Source organism: Callospermophilus lateralis, chromosome X, assembly GCF_048772815.1.
Source record: "Callospermophilus lateralis isolate mCalLat2 chromosome X, mCalLat2.hap1, whole genome shotgun sequence".
Classification (NCBI taxonomy): Eukaryota; Metazoa; Chordata; class Mammalia; order Rodentia; family Sciuridae; genus Callospermophilus; species Callospermophilus lateralis.
The window spans coordinates 51191863-51206697 of record NC_135325.1 but is presented as its reverse complement, the minus strand read 5'-3'; the positions used below and the strand labels follow the sequence as shown (position 1 = coordinate 51206697).

At 36.7% G+C, this 14835-nt stretch overlaps 1 protein-coding gene and 1 non-coding gene across 7 annotated transcripts in view; one reads left to right on the top strand and one right to left on the bottom strand.

The window, feature by feature from the left end:
• Taf1 (TATA-box binding protein associated factor 1) overlaps positions 1-14835 on the top strand; it is an 80525-nt gene that overhangs the window by 37077 nt on the left and 28613 nt on the right. For all 6 annotated transcript variants that reach the window (XM_077107548.1, XM_077107547.1, XM_077107545.1 and 3 more), the window contains exons 29-32: positions 2642-2709; positions 3996-4118; positions 5837-5929; positions 6014-6098. In XM_077107548.1, coding sequence (XP_076963663.1) covers positions 2642-2709; positions 3996-4118; positions 5837-5929; positions 6014-6098 — 369 coding nt within the window. The remainder of the gene's footprint in view (positions 1-2641; positions 2710-3995; positions 4119-5836; positions 5930-6013; positions 6099-14835) is intronic.
• LOC143639545 (U6 spliceosomal RNA) lies at positions 2439-2542 on the bottom strand. The gene has a single exon (XR_013154700.1). It is a non-coding gene; the product is annotated as a U6 spliceosomal RNA (small nuclear RNA).

Sequence of the window (14835 nt, the reverse complement as noted above, 5' to 3'; positions counted from 1 at the left end):
CTATTTATCTACTCTCATGGCTAATGATCAGCTTCCATATTTACTATGTAGACTCCTATAACACTTAACCATTATATTTCATTAAAAATTCCTTGGGCTGGGGCTGGGGATGTGGCTCAAGCGGTATCGCGCTCGTCTGGCATGTGTGCGGCCCGGGTTTGATCCTCAGCACCACATACAAACAAAGATGTTGTCTCCGCCAAAAACTAAAAAACTAAATAAATAAATAAATTTTCTCTCTCTCTCTCTCTCTCTCTCTCTCTCTCTCTCTCTCTCTCTCTCAAAAAATAAAAATTCCTTGGGCTGGGGTTGTGGCTCAGGGTAGAGTGCTTGCCTCACACATGTGAGACACTGGGTTCGATCCTCAGCACCACATAAAACTAAACAAATAAAGATATTGTGTCCATGTATAATTAAAAAAATACTTTAAAAAAATTCCATGCTGTTTCTTCATACCTTTATAGACTTCTCCCTGAGGTGCCTTTTCTTCCCTTGAGTGGTGTATTTCCATTTATATTTAAAATAACTTACCAGATTACTCAAAAGACTCATTTTTCTGTTTTCTGTGCCCCAGCACAATTAAATCAACTTTCCTAGCCTTAGTATATCATAATTATCTATATGTATCAGCACTTTGTGACTTCCTGCAGAAAGTATGTTTCTTATTTATATTCTCAGGGCCATGCAGGCATATACAAGGGAAGAATAAATTTGTTAGGTCCAATTGTCATTCAGATTGCAAGGATAATTACTTAAAAGCAAAATCTTTTTTTTTTTTTTTTTTGTAGTTGGACACAATACCTTTATTTTTATCTATGTATTTTTATGTGATGCTAAGGACCGAACCCAGAGCCTTGCACATCCTAGGTGAGTGCTCTGCCACTGAGCCACAACCCCAGCCCCACAAAATCAGTTTTTAAGAGGAATGGAAAGGTAAAAGTTGACTGAGGATACAGAACTTGAGGTGCCTACAGGTCACTGAAGTGAAGATGTTTGTTTAAAAAAATTGGTAATTTCTTGGGCTAGGGTTGGTAGAGTGCTCAGTTGGTAGAGTGCTTGCCTCACATGCATAAGACCCCAGCACCACAAGAAAAAAAATTGGTAATTTCTCAGCTGACTGCAGTAATGTATGCTTCTAATTCCAGCAATTGGGGAGGTTGATGCAGGATCACAAGTTTGGGGTTGGCCTCAGCAAATTAGTGAGACCCTGTCTCCAAATAAAATTTAAAGGGCTTTAGGATGTAGCTCAGTAGTAGAACATTCCTGGATTCAGTCCCTGATACTGCGTGCACACACAAAAAATCTCCCAGCCTTATATCCCCCTGTAGTTCACTCTATTTTCTTCCTCATACTGAATGCTGATAATAGTAGAAATATCACCAAGTGCTTTACTTGAATTTTTTCTTTACTTTGTTGTAAGGAAACTTTGAAATGGGTGCTGTTTTACTATTTATTTTTCAGATAAACGTACAGGCCAGTACCATTTAAATGACTTGACCAAGGTGATCATGCAGCTACAATGTGGCAAAGTACAGATTTTTTTTTTTTCAGTGTAGCAATGTTAACCTAGGTATATCTAATTCCACAGCCTGTACTCTTAATTACCATGATTCATATACTCTTCTCTGCCTTTGTGTGTGTGTGTGTGTGTGTGTGTGTGTGTGTGTGTGTGTGTGTGAGAGAGAGAGAGAGAGACAGGGGATTACTGGGCATTAAGCCCAGGAATACTTTACCACTGATCTACATCTATAGCTCATTATTTTCCCAATTGTCTTCTTTCTTTTCTTTTCTTTTTTTTTTTTTTTTTTTCAGTGCTGGGAATTGAACTCCAGGCCTTGTACATGGTAGGCAAGTGCTCTACCACTGAGCCATACCCCCAGCCCTTTTTAACTAATTAATTTATTGTTTTGGTACTGGGGATTGAGCTTGGATACTTTACCACTGAGCTACATCTCCAGTCTTTTTTATTTTGCAATGGGGTCTCACTAAGTTGCTGAGACTGGCCTTGAACCTAAGATCTACCTGCCTTGGGCTTAGTGGTAAAGCACTTGCGTAGCATTTGTGGGGCACTTGGTTGGATCCTCGGCACCACATAAAAATAAACAAAATAAAGGTATTATGTTCATCTGCAACTAAAAAAAAATCAAAATCTTAAGGAAAAAATAAAAAAGATCCACCTGCCTCAATCACCTGACTCACTGGAATATTATTTTTAATTATTTTTACTTATTTATGTAATGGTACCAGGGATTGAATCCAGGGCCACTCAATCATGGAGCCACATCCCCAACCCTTTTTGTATTTTATTTAGAGACAGGGTCTCAATTGCTGAAAGTCTCACTGATTTGCTGAGAGTGAATTTGAACTTGCTACCCTTCTGCCTCAGGTTCAGCCTCATGAGCCACTAGGATTATAGGCAAGCACCACTGCACCCAGTCTTTAATATGAAATGCTTCATGGATTTATGTGTCATCTTTGCACAGGGACCATGCTAAGCATCTCTGCATTGTTTGAATTTTTAGTATATGTGCTGCTGTAGCAAGCCCTAGGGTATTAGGTTCTTAACTAAATATGTTAAAAGGCATTGGAAACTCTTGCCTCTGGCATTTAATGGTTACATCTCTTACTATTCTCTCTGTAGGTCCAAAGCACTCATTGACCCAGATTTCTCAATCCATGCTAGATCTCTGTGATGAAAAACTCAAAGAGGTAAAGCAGGCAATGGGGCATAAAGGTGGGGAGTAATGGAATTTAGGAAGTAGGGGATTTATCAGGAGAAAGGTATACAAATTTAATAGGAAAAAAGAGTGACAGAGGCTTAGTACATGGGAGCCTTAGAAATTTTATAGGCCAGTCCTTTTTGTAGATGGGAAAGCTCAATCCATATGGAAAAAAATGACTTGTTTTGGGCATCATGACTATTAAATAGTAAAATTAAGATTAAGATCTAGAACATTATTTAACTCCTTAGAAAGAGGGAAGGAAATTGACTTCCCTGGGAGTTCCCTGTCACTAAGAGACTGATTAATGTTTTGGCAGGGAGGAATTTTAATTTTTCAAATATAATTTATCTATATACCGTCTTAACAAATAAAATTGTGGCACTTTACAAGCTCACAGAAGCACAAGTGTGATGATCATGTTACTATTGAAATAGAAAGTTCACCAAAGGATGGATAATTACATGGTCAATAAACATGAGAAAGTTTTTAACTTGATTGATCATTGGGGAGATGTATATTTAAGCCACAGTTAAGTACTACTAGTATCCATTAGAAAGGCTAAAATTAAAAAACAAAACTATGTTGAGGTGGATGTGGAACAGTGGGAACACAGTTTTTTAATATACAGAGTCTGAAATGAATTTATTGGGTTAAGTTCTCTTATATAAAATTATTAATCAATAGTGACTAATCAATGTTCAGTGTGTTTAGTAAGATATTGTTCTGCATTAAAAAAAAAAAAAAAACAGCATGATGAATAAAGCCTTATTTACTAAAGGTGTTTTTGTTGTGGGAGCCAAGCTGTTGATGTGCAGGGATGTATACTTTTAGTGTTATAGAATGTAGAATATCTAAGGAAGTTGTTGAAACATCCTTTTTGACCCTTGTGTTCTGGAGTATCTCTATACTTTTCACCTAGAATAAATGATATTTCAGAGTTCAACTTGTTTGGGGCAAGGGTCACAAAAAAGCTTGCTGAACTTTAAATTATCCTTAATTTTTTTTGAGAGAGAGAGAGAGAGAATTTTATTATTTGTTTTTTAGTTTTCAGTGGACACAACATCTTTATTTGTAATGTGGTGCTGAGGATCGAACCCAGGACGCACACATGCCAGGCGAGCGCACTACCGCTTGAGCCACATCCCCAGCCCAATCCTTAATTTTTATATGGGGATTGCACCACAGGGAAACATCTGGGAAACTTTTAAAAAGATACTCCTCATCTTTATATCTGGGAAACTTTTATCTTGGCTTTGTTTTGTTTTATTTCAGAAAGAAGATAAATTGGCTCGTTTAGAGAAAGCTATCAATCCCTTGCTTGATGATGATGATCAAGTGGCATTTTCCTTCATTCTAGACAACATTGTCACCCAAAAAATGATGGCAGTTCCAGACGTAAGTGGTTTCTACTAAATATCGTGAGGGGAAAGGAAAAAAAATATAGCATTATGTATGTGTATATTTTATTCTTAACAGTTGTGTATGTCAGGTTATAGAAACTCGTACATAATTTTAAATGTCAACATTTTTACTGTGTGAGTACTGCATCATTAAAATCAAAGAGGCCAAAGCCAGGAGCAGTGGCATACACCTATAATCCCAGCAATTTGGGAGGCTGAGGCAGGAGGATCAAAAGTTTGAGGCCAGCCTCAGCAACTTAGTAAGGACCTAAACAACTAAGCAAGACCCTGTCTCGAAAACTAAAAAGGGCTGTAGGTATGACTCAGTTGTTTAGTGCCCCTGAGTTCAAGCCCTACTAACTCCCCCATCAAAACAAAAAGAGATCCTCTTGTTTTATATTCAGTATTTGTGATCTCCTAAATAGTGCTATAGAGAAAGGATGCCAGCTAATAAATGGCTGTTGATTTAGAGGTGATTTTATATAAACACTGTGATAATAACCGTGTTTGTTGTCTTTTGGGTGTGGGGGGTGGGGTTTGCCATTTTCAACTTTTTGGCAGGGCTATCATCAAATCTATTTTATTGATTCTATGAACCACTTTGTTGTAATGAGCCTTCCCAGAAATTCTGAACCGAGTTTTCTTATGCATTGTAGGCATATGTTCTAAGTGTGTAATGCTATAAAATTTCTGGATGAGACTTAGAAAATTTATTATTTTTTTCATGTGTGTAGTACTAGGAATTGAACCTTAAGAATAAGGAATTTTAACTGTTAATGATCAGGGCTTAGGAACTCTTATTAAAGGGACCCCTGAACTCCTTAAATAATACACAAAAGTTTATATGAACATGAGTTTTTCTGGGGAAAAGGTCTATAGATTGCATCAGGAATATTTGTGACCCAACAAAAGATGAGAATCTCTGGTGTAAAGAATGGTTTCCAGTGCTGGGGTTGTGGCTCAGAGGTAGAGTACTTGTGGCTCAGAGGTAGAGTACTTGCCTGGCATGTGTGAGGCACTGGGTTCGATTCTCAGCACCACATATAAATAAGGTCCATTGACAACTAAAATATATATATATTTTAAAAAGAGGGCTGAGGATGTGGGTCAAGTGGTAGCGCGCTTGCCTGGAATGCGTGTGGCCCGGGTTCGATCCTCAGCACCACATACAAACAAAAAAGATGTTGTGTCCGCCGAAAACTAAAGAATAAAAAATATTGAAATTCTCTCTCTCTCTCCCTCTCTCTTTAAAAATAAATAAATAAATAAATAAATGAGTTAAAAAAAAAAAAAAAAGAATGGTTTCCAGCTAAGCATAGTGGCACACACTTGAAATCTCTGTAATATGACTTGAGAAATTGAGGCCAGGGGGATTGCAAGTAAGAGGCCAGCCTGTTCAGTTTAGTGAGATTCTGTCCCAAAATAAATTTTGAAAAGGGTCTAGGATGGGCTGGGGTTGTGGCTCAGTGGTAGAGTACTTGCCTACCACATGTGAGGCCCTGGGTTCAGTTCTCAGCACCACATAAAATAAATAAAAGGTATTGTGTCCAACCACAGCTAAAAAATAAAATATAAAAAATATTTTTAAAAAAGTCTAGGATGTACCTTAGTGGTAGATTGCCGTGGGTTCAATCCCCAGTACTGTAAAAAATTAAAAACAAACAAAAAAGAAAAACCATTTAATTTCCTGTGCTTGCCTTTTTTTTTTACTAGTCCTGGCCATTTCATCACCCAGTTAATAAGAAGTTTGTTCCAGATTATTACAAAGTGATTGTCAATCCAATGGATTTAGAGACTATACGTAAGGTGAGTGATTTGGTCTGAAATGCTTTTTTTGTAATTGATATCTTTTTATATTTGTATCTAAGTTTCTGATTCTTTATATCATAGAATATCTCCAAGCACAAGTACCAGAGTCGGGAGAGCTTTCTAGATGATGTAAACCTTATTCTGGCCAACAGTGTTAAGTACAATGGTGGGTATTTCTCTTTTTTTCTCTCTTTCCAACGATCTGTCCATCCTCCATCCATCTAACATTATTTAGCTTTATTAAAGTGTATGCAGCAGCCTTGAGAAGTGGTAGTCAGCTGAATCAGTCAAGTGATTTAGTCTGCTTTTTTTTTTTTTTTTTTTAAACAGGCACATGTGTTAGTGAGTGTTCTGTAAAGTTTGCTATTAAACTTTTAATGATGAAAAAGTAGTCGATGCTTACTTTTGAAATTCTGTAAAGCACAGAAAAATGAGGTGCGAATAAAAATCAAATGGATATTACTTTGGGCTTTGAGTCATCACTGCGTTTCCATAAGATATGAAAACTTATCTATGCCCGAGGCCCTTAGATGGAGCTTAGGGGAATGTGTGACTTTAGAACATGGTAAGCTTCCTTGATGCATGGAGTTGTATTCAGTACATGAACTAATTGAATACATGCTAGGCTCTGTGCTCGCTACTTAATGTCCTGATAGTAAAGATGTTCACTGTTCTCAAATAATTCACAATTCAGTTTGGTAGAGTTAAAATGCAGCTTGATAAGGGACATAACAGAAGGATGTATAAAGTGCACTAGAGGACAGTAAGGTAAGAAGTATCTTAACCTAAGGGTTAAGGAGGGCTTCATAAACAAGTTTATGAAGTTCATTTCTGAGTAACTACTCACTTGTTAAGCAAACATTGAATTGAGTACCTTATATATGCTGGCATAATAGATATTCCAAGTACAAAATCAAATTAGATATAGTTCCTTCCCCCAAATTGGTTATAGCTTAGTTGGGGAAACAGAAAAGAAAAAAAATTATTAATACTTATGTTAGAAGCATGTACAGCGTATCACAGGACAGACTAAATGAGAGTAAGATGTAGAGGAAGCTTTCTGGGAGAGAGTTTTTCATGAGCTGGGATCAATACAGTTTGCTAGGCAAAGCATGTGAAGGAGAAAATGTTCTAGGTAGTAAGAAGGGCAGTATGTAAAGACACAGAGACCCGAAATTGCATAATAGATTTAAGAAACAAGTTGTGGATGCAATTAAATGTCCATGTTAGTTGGGTATTGTGGTGCATGTCTGTAATCTTCAGCAATTTGGGAGGCTGAGGCAGAAGGATCAATCACAAGTTTGAGGCCAGCCGTGGCAATTTAGTAAGACCCCACCTCAAAATGAAAAAGGGGGGGGCTGGGGATATTACCTGTTTTAGAGCACCCCTGGGTTCAGACCCTAATACCACACACACACACACAAAAGTACATTTTGGTAACTGATTAATGAGTTATGTGTTTAGAGAGAGAGGTAGGAGTTGAATCAGAAGGCATTGTGCATCATACTCAATAATTTTACTTTATCCTAAATGGGACAACAACAAAGCAGGGAAACAATAATCCCTCAAATTTTTTTAAGAAAAATAGAAGAGGGAGATAAGGGCTTTGAGAGACTTTTTTTTTTTTTTTTTTTTTTTAACATTCTGAGGTCTCAACTAAGAATCCACATGATAATTTGATTTTCCCCTATAATAACAGTTTTATTTATGGTAGCTCTAAGTTTGACAAATAGAAGGGACAGAGAATTGGAGGGAGAAAAGGGAGGAGATCAAGGAAATTGCATATTCTGGATAGAGATCAGAATATTCAATACCATGGAAGAATAAAAGAACAGGACAAGTTCAGGGAATTATACTTGACTATGTCATGTATGTTTCATTAAAGGAAGTAGTAGATGAGCCTTCCATTTTCATTCCTTTTGGGTTGGGTTGAAAGAATCTGCTTTCTCCCTTGTACTCTTCTTATTGGAAATTAGAGAGTGAATATGCCTCTTGTCAGGTCAGTTACCTCTCTGTTGTTATTTCTGGAAAACCTCTAAAGCTAATTATCTAAAAACCTGGTGATGGAAGTGTTGGTGGGTTTATAGATGTCTTAACAAAAAGACTGAATAAAGCAAGTGATGAGAAAAATTACAGAAAGTCTGGTTGACTTGGTGATGCCTGACAGAAGGGATAAAGCAATAAGAAAAAAACCAGAAGATGCTAATAGTAGAAGCAGCAGAGGGCAGATGGATGAGTCACAGAAGACAAAAATAATAGCTAGTCAATATGAATAAACATTCCATTGTACAAGTAATCAAAAATGCAAATTGAAATTAAGAGATACCATTTTTCTTTTCACATATTGGATAAGTTCAATATTTAATGAAAGTATTCAATGCTGGTAAGGCTGGTGCTCTCACATATTGGTGTTGGAAGTATAGAATTGTAAGACATTTGGAAAGCTATCTGGTAGTCGAGGGACTTAAAAAAGTTAAGCCAACAGACTTTATAGTCAGGTAAACATACATGGGTAAAAGGTAAAGAAACAAAGATCATGCTAAGCATTCATGTGCTCTTGGTGGAAAATAATACAAATGCTTTATGGACCATAAGTGTTTATTCACCTACTGAACAAGCTCAGTATTTAATGAAAGGACTCATGTTGGTAAGGCTGATGCTCTCACATTATTGGTGTGGCAGTATAAAATGATGAGACATTTGGAAAGCCGTTTGGTAGCTGAGAGACTTAAAAATGGTTAAGCCAACAGACTTTATAGTCAGGTAAACATGTATGGATATAAAAATTAAGATGATGCTAAGCAATCATGTACTCGGTGGAAAATAAATTAATACAAACTTTAGTGGCCCATAAATGATCCTTCAAAACCTAAATGGTTAATATAAAGGAATGATTATAGTGTCATCTATTTAATTAAAAGCTCTTTTTTGAAATAACCAAAAAAATGCTCAAAATGTTAAATAAGAAAAGCAGAACATAAGGCTGTTTATTTCAGTCATACTGTTTTTTTTTAAGATGTATATACATGGAAAAAAAGGTTGGGGGAAACACACTAAAGTAATAATAGTGGTTATTTCTGAGATAAAGGGTTAGGACTGCTTTTTATTTTATCCTTTATATGTTTTCTCCTGGTATTGGAGTCAGGAAACTTTTCCTAGAGGAAGTAACTACTGAGCTGAATACTGAAGGATGATGATTATGATCCCTCATTATTGAGCAACTACCATGTCAATCAGATAGTCAAGTGGAGAAGGATAGGGGTAGAAGTTCCAGAGAGAGACAACATAGATGCAAAAGTAGATGGGAGTGCAAATAGTTAAGTTTAGCTAGAGTGCAGAGTAGAAGCTAGCTAGGTTTTGTAGTTGAGGTATGATTTTAAAGGTAGACAAGGGCCAAATCACGAAAGGCCTATTATATCACATTAAGTCATTAGGAGAGGGGGACATACCAAGTGTTTATTAAGATAATTCTGGAAGCTATCCAAAGAATGAATTGGAGGTGGATGAGATATGGAGACCAATAAAGAAACTATTGACAACAGTCCAAGTTAAAAATACTAAGGTCCTGAACTAAGGTAAGTAGCTTTAAGAATGAAAAGATGGAGACAGATTGTGGAGATAGAAATTGATACATTCATAACTAGACCAGATGCAAGGCTGTGATAAGGAAGCACATTGGAGTTGAATCTTTCAGAGGTGAAGCAGTATTCAGTAAAGACAACATCCTGGATATAGCCTAGGATATGTTTGGCTAGAGTGGAGGTGCAAACCATTTTGCCCTGAAAATCTGCAGGTTTTTTTCTTTCTTCCAGTACTGGGGATCAAATCCAGGGCTTCTCACATGCTAGTCATGCATTGTACCACAGTGCTACATATCCAGCCCCTGTGTTTAGTATTTAGTTTTTGAGATTGGCGAGTCTCACTATTTTCCAAGGTTGGTCTCAAACCCCTAGGCTCCAGCGATTCTTCTGCCTCAGCTTCCTGAGTGTCTGGGATTACAGATACCCACCATCATGCCTGGCTCTTATTTTGATTTCCATTCAGATCCTTCACATAAATATTATATAGAAGCATATTTCTATAGTACTTTATTGACTTCACTAGTCACATATTTAGATCATATATATAGCCAGAATGCTTCATTCTAAAATTAGGGGTTATTAGGTAAAACATAAAAGGTAAGTAACTATCCTTTTAACAGTAACTAAAAGGATGCAGTACTTACACGAGGATTCAGCTTTGTACTTGGCAGCAACAGACTGTATGCTGTAGAATTCAATCCCTTATGCTTTCTACCTACCACATAGGTACTAGATCAATATCAGAACCTCTGTTCATGTTCAAATAGGATTTAGAAAGAGCATTAATTATGTTAAGCCCAATATGTAAAGTTGGTAGACTTACTTTCAGCAGTCCCAAAAGGTATACAGTATTTTGTTTTGGTTAAAGGAAAGATCTACTCAGATAAATCCCTTCTTAAAAACACCATATTTTTTCCTTTTTTGCCAGATTCATCAAAGCCATAAGAAACAGTTGGTAGAGGCCTCACTATTTAATATTTGGTTAAATTGGAAATGAGCTACATGGTCTACCAATAGGTGATGCTAAGCTAGTAATGGTGAGATCCTTTTTCCCAAAGATTCCATGGCAAAGTTCTCTTCCAGTGTGCTTATTCTTTTGTTTTATCACACAGAGGATTGAATCCAGGGTCTTACACATGCTAAGCAAGAGCTCTACCTCTTGAGTTACACATCCCCAACCCTTTTCCAGTGTTTTTAAAACTAAAAATCAAGTTCAGTTTAGAAGTCTTCTATTAGGCTGGGGATATAGCTCAGTTGGTAGAGTGGTTGCCTAGCATGCACAATGCACTGGGTTCAATCCCTATCACCACACACATAAGAAAAGAAATCCTCTATCTTCAGGATGGACTCTCAGATAGGTAGGGCATGTGCCATAAAACCTGAGAGCTGGATATTTCAGAATGCTCAGTCGGACCACCATGATCTAGATATAAAATAAATTTGCCAAAAAGGAAAATTTTCCTTAAGAGGTTTTTTTCTCTTTTGGTGTGTGTGGGACAAGTATTGGAGATTGAACCCATGGGTGTTCCACTAAGCCATATCCCAAGTCCCCCCCCCCTTTTTTTTTTTTTTTTTTAAAGATTTGTTTTAATTGTCAGTGGACCATTTATATGTGGTGCTGAGAATCAAACCCAGTGCCTCACACATGCTAGGCAAGTGCTCTACCTTGGAGCCACAACCTCAGCCCCCAAGCCCTTTTTAATATTTGATTTTGAGACAGGGTATTGCTAAGTTGCCAAGGCTGGCCTCAAGCTTCAAATCCTGCCTCAGCCTCCAAGTCACAGATTAGTTGTGAGCCAGTGTGCACAGCAGAGAGGGTTTTCCCTCCAACACTGTTGAATAATTCCAAACATTCTGTGAACTCTGATAGTTGTTAAGTTTATAGAATCCTTTGCCTGGCTTTGTGGAGTCTTGTTCTGCACATGTCCACCTTAGCATTCAGCCAAAGATTAAAGGGAACCTGTATAATATTGGGGTTCATTTTGACATAATCATATGTGGCATGAGATATAATTTGTTCCACTTCAGTCCCTAGTACTTCCTTACCCTTTTTCCTTTTACTGGTCTTCTAATTATTTAACTTTTTAAAAATTGGTGCTTTATAGTTTATACATAAAGATGAACTTCATTGTGGTATATTCATAAACATATGTAGCACAATTTGGTCAATTGTATAGTTCCTCCCTTTTCCCATCTTTCCTGCCTCCTCTATATCCCCTTTCTTTAATCCATTGGTCTTCCTTCCATTTTCATGGGATTCCTCTCCACGCCACACCTGTTTTATTTTGCTCTAGCTTATTGCTTTTGAGAGCATTCAACCCTTGATTTTGAGTATATCTTATTTCACTTAGAATGATGTTCTCCAGTTCCATCCATTTACAAGTAAATGCCATAATCTCATTCCTCTTTTTGGCTGAGTCAAACTCTATTGTTCATATATGCCACATTTTCTTTATCCATTCTTTGACACCTGGGCTGGTTCCATAACTTGGCTATTGTAAATTGTGTCACTATAAACATTGATGTGCTAGTATCACTAGAATATGCTAATTTTAGTTCTTTTGGAGAAATACCAAATAGTGGGATAGCTGGGTCATATACCCATTTCACTCCTAGTCTTTTGAGGAATCTCCATATAGCTTTCCAAAGTGGTCGTACTAATTTGCAGTGCCATCAATAGTGTGTGAGTGTACCTTTTCCCCCACTTCCTCACCAGCATTTTTTTATTGTTTGTATTTTTGATGATTGCTATTCTAACTGGAGTGAGATGAAATCTCAATGTAATTGTTTTGATTTGTATGTCCGTGATTGCTAGGAATGTTGAACATTGTTTTCCCGTGTTAGCCATTTTGTATTTCTTCGTTTGTGAAGTGTCTGTTTAGTTCTTTTGCCCACTTTGGGGTTTTGGCTTTTTGGTGTTAAGTTTTCTGAGTTTTTATATATTCTGGATATTAATCCCGTCAGTGAAGCAGCTGGCAAAGATCTTCCATTCTGTAGGCTCTCTTTTCACACTTTTTTTCCTTTGCTGTTCAAAAGCTTCTTAATTTGATGCCATTGTACTTGTTAATTCTTGGTCTTTATTTCTTGAGCTTTAAGAGTCTTTAAGGAAGTCAATACCTTGATTATCAGTATGTTCGAGTGTTGAACTTGGTTTTTCCTCTAGCAATTGTAAAGTTTCTGGTCGAATTTCTAGGTCTTTGATCCACTTTGAGTTGACTTTTGTGCAAGGTGAGATAGGGATCTAGTTTCATTCTTCTACATATAGAGATCCAGTTTTCCTAGCACCATTCGTTAAAAGTCTATCTTTTTTTCTCTGCCATGTTTTTGGCACCTTTGTTGAATATTAGCTGACTCTATCTTTGTAGCCTCTGAGGATTTTAAGTTATTTTTCTGTGGAGGTCCCTCCTCACCAATCTACCCTGCATTTTCCAGCTGTCTTTGTTAGCCTCCTCAAACTCAATCTGTCTCTACTTTGGCCTGGGTTCAGCAGAAACCTCTAGCAGAAAGCCAGGGGCTCACTTCCAGGAATTTCCTTTCTCTCAGGGTTCACACAGTCTTGCACTAAATTTTCTGAAAACACTTGTTTCATTTGTTTCCCCCCACCCCACCCCAGTTTTCTGATTACAGTGGCAGGATTAATCTAATAGTAGTTACTCTATCATGCATAGAAGGTCTTAATTTTATTTATGATATTTTTGTCTTTAGTATAATTGTTCAAAAGATCTTTCCAACCCCAAAAATGCCTGTGTTTTTTCTAATGAATGTAATTTTACCCTTTTCATTCTTTCATTTTTTTATTGGTGCGTTATGATTATGCATAATAGTGGAATTTGTGGTTAGATATTTGTACATGTACAGAATATGGCAATATATTTGGTCAGTATTGTTCCCCAACATTTTCCTTTTCCTTCCCTCCTTCACCCTGATCCCTTTCCTCTATTCTACTGGTCTCCCTTCTATTTTTATGAGCTACCCCTTTTCTTTTCCTTTTTCCTCTCTATCTTCCACATATGAGAGAAAACATACAACTCTTGACTTTCTGAGTTTGACTTATTTTGCTGGATGCAGTGCTCTCATGTTCCATCCATTTTCCTGCAAATGATATAATTTCATTCTTTATGGATGAGCAAAACTTCATTGTATATATATATATATATATACCACATTTCCTTTTCCATTCATCCACTGAGGACACCTAGACTGGTTCTATAATTTGGCTGTTGTGAATTGTGCTGCTATAAATATGGGTGTATTCATGTATTGCTATAGTATGTTGACTAATTCCTTAGGATAAATTCTGAGGCTTGGTGTACTGGGCCATATGATGGTTCAATTCCTAGTCTTGTGGAACCTTCATACCAATTTCCATAGTGGCTCTATTAGTTTGAAATCTCACCAACATCCTCTTCAATGTTTATTATTGCTTATATTCTTGATGTTTGCCATTCTAACTGGAGTGAGATGAAGTCTCACTGTAGTTTTGATTTACATTTCTCTAATTACTAAAGATGTTGAATATTTTTGCATATACTTGTTGACCATTTGCATTTTCTCTTTTGAGAAGTATCTGTTTAGTTCATTTGCCCATTTATTAATTGGAATATTTGGCTTTTGGTGTTAAGTTTTTTTAGTTCTTCTGGATATTATTCTGTAGCTAGCAAAGATTTTTTCCCATTCTCTAGGTTCTTCACATTCTTAATTGTTTCTTTTGCTGTATAGAAGCTTTTTTTTAAGTGAACATAATTTTATTTTTTTATATTTATTTTTTAGTTATAACTAGACACAACATCTTTATTTTATTTATTTGTTTTTATGTGGCACTGAGGATCGAATCCAGGGCCTCGCATGTGCTAGACAAGCACTCTACTGCTACAACCCCAGCCCCTGTATAGAAGCTTTCTAATTTGATGTCATCCCATTCCTTAATTCTTGATGTTATTTTATGAGCTTTAGGAGGCCTATTGAGGAAATTGTTGCCTTTACCTGTATATTAGGAATGTTGACCCTATATTTTCTTCTAGGAATTGCAAATTTCTGGTGTAATTGCTAGGATTTTGATCCATTTTGAGTTGACTTTTGTGCAGGGTGAGAGGATAACCAGTTTTCCCAGTACCATTTGTTAAAAAGGCTGTCTTCACTATATATTTTTGGTATCTTTGTCAAGAATCAGATGACTATCTGTGTGCATTTGTCACTGAAGTCAGATATTGTGATGCTTCCAGCATTGCTTTCTATTCTGGGTCTTTTATTCTTCCAGATGAATTTTAGGATTTTTTTTCAAGTTTTTGTGTCAATGATATTTTGACGGAAATTGCATTGAGT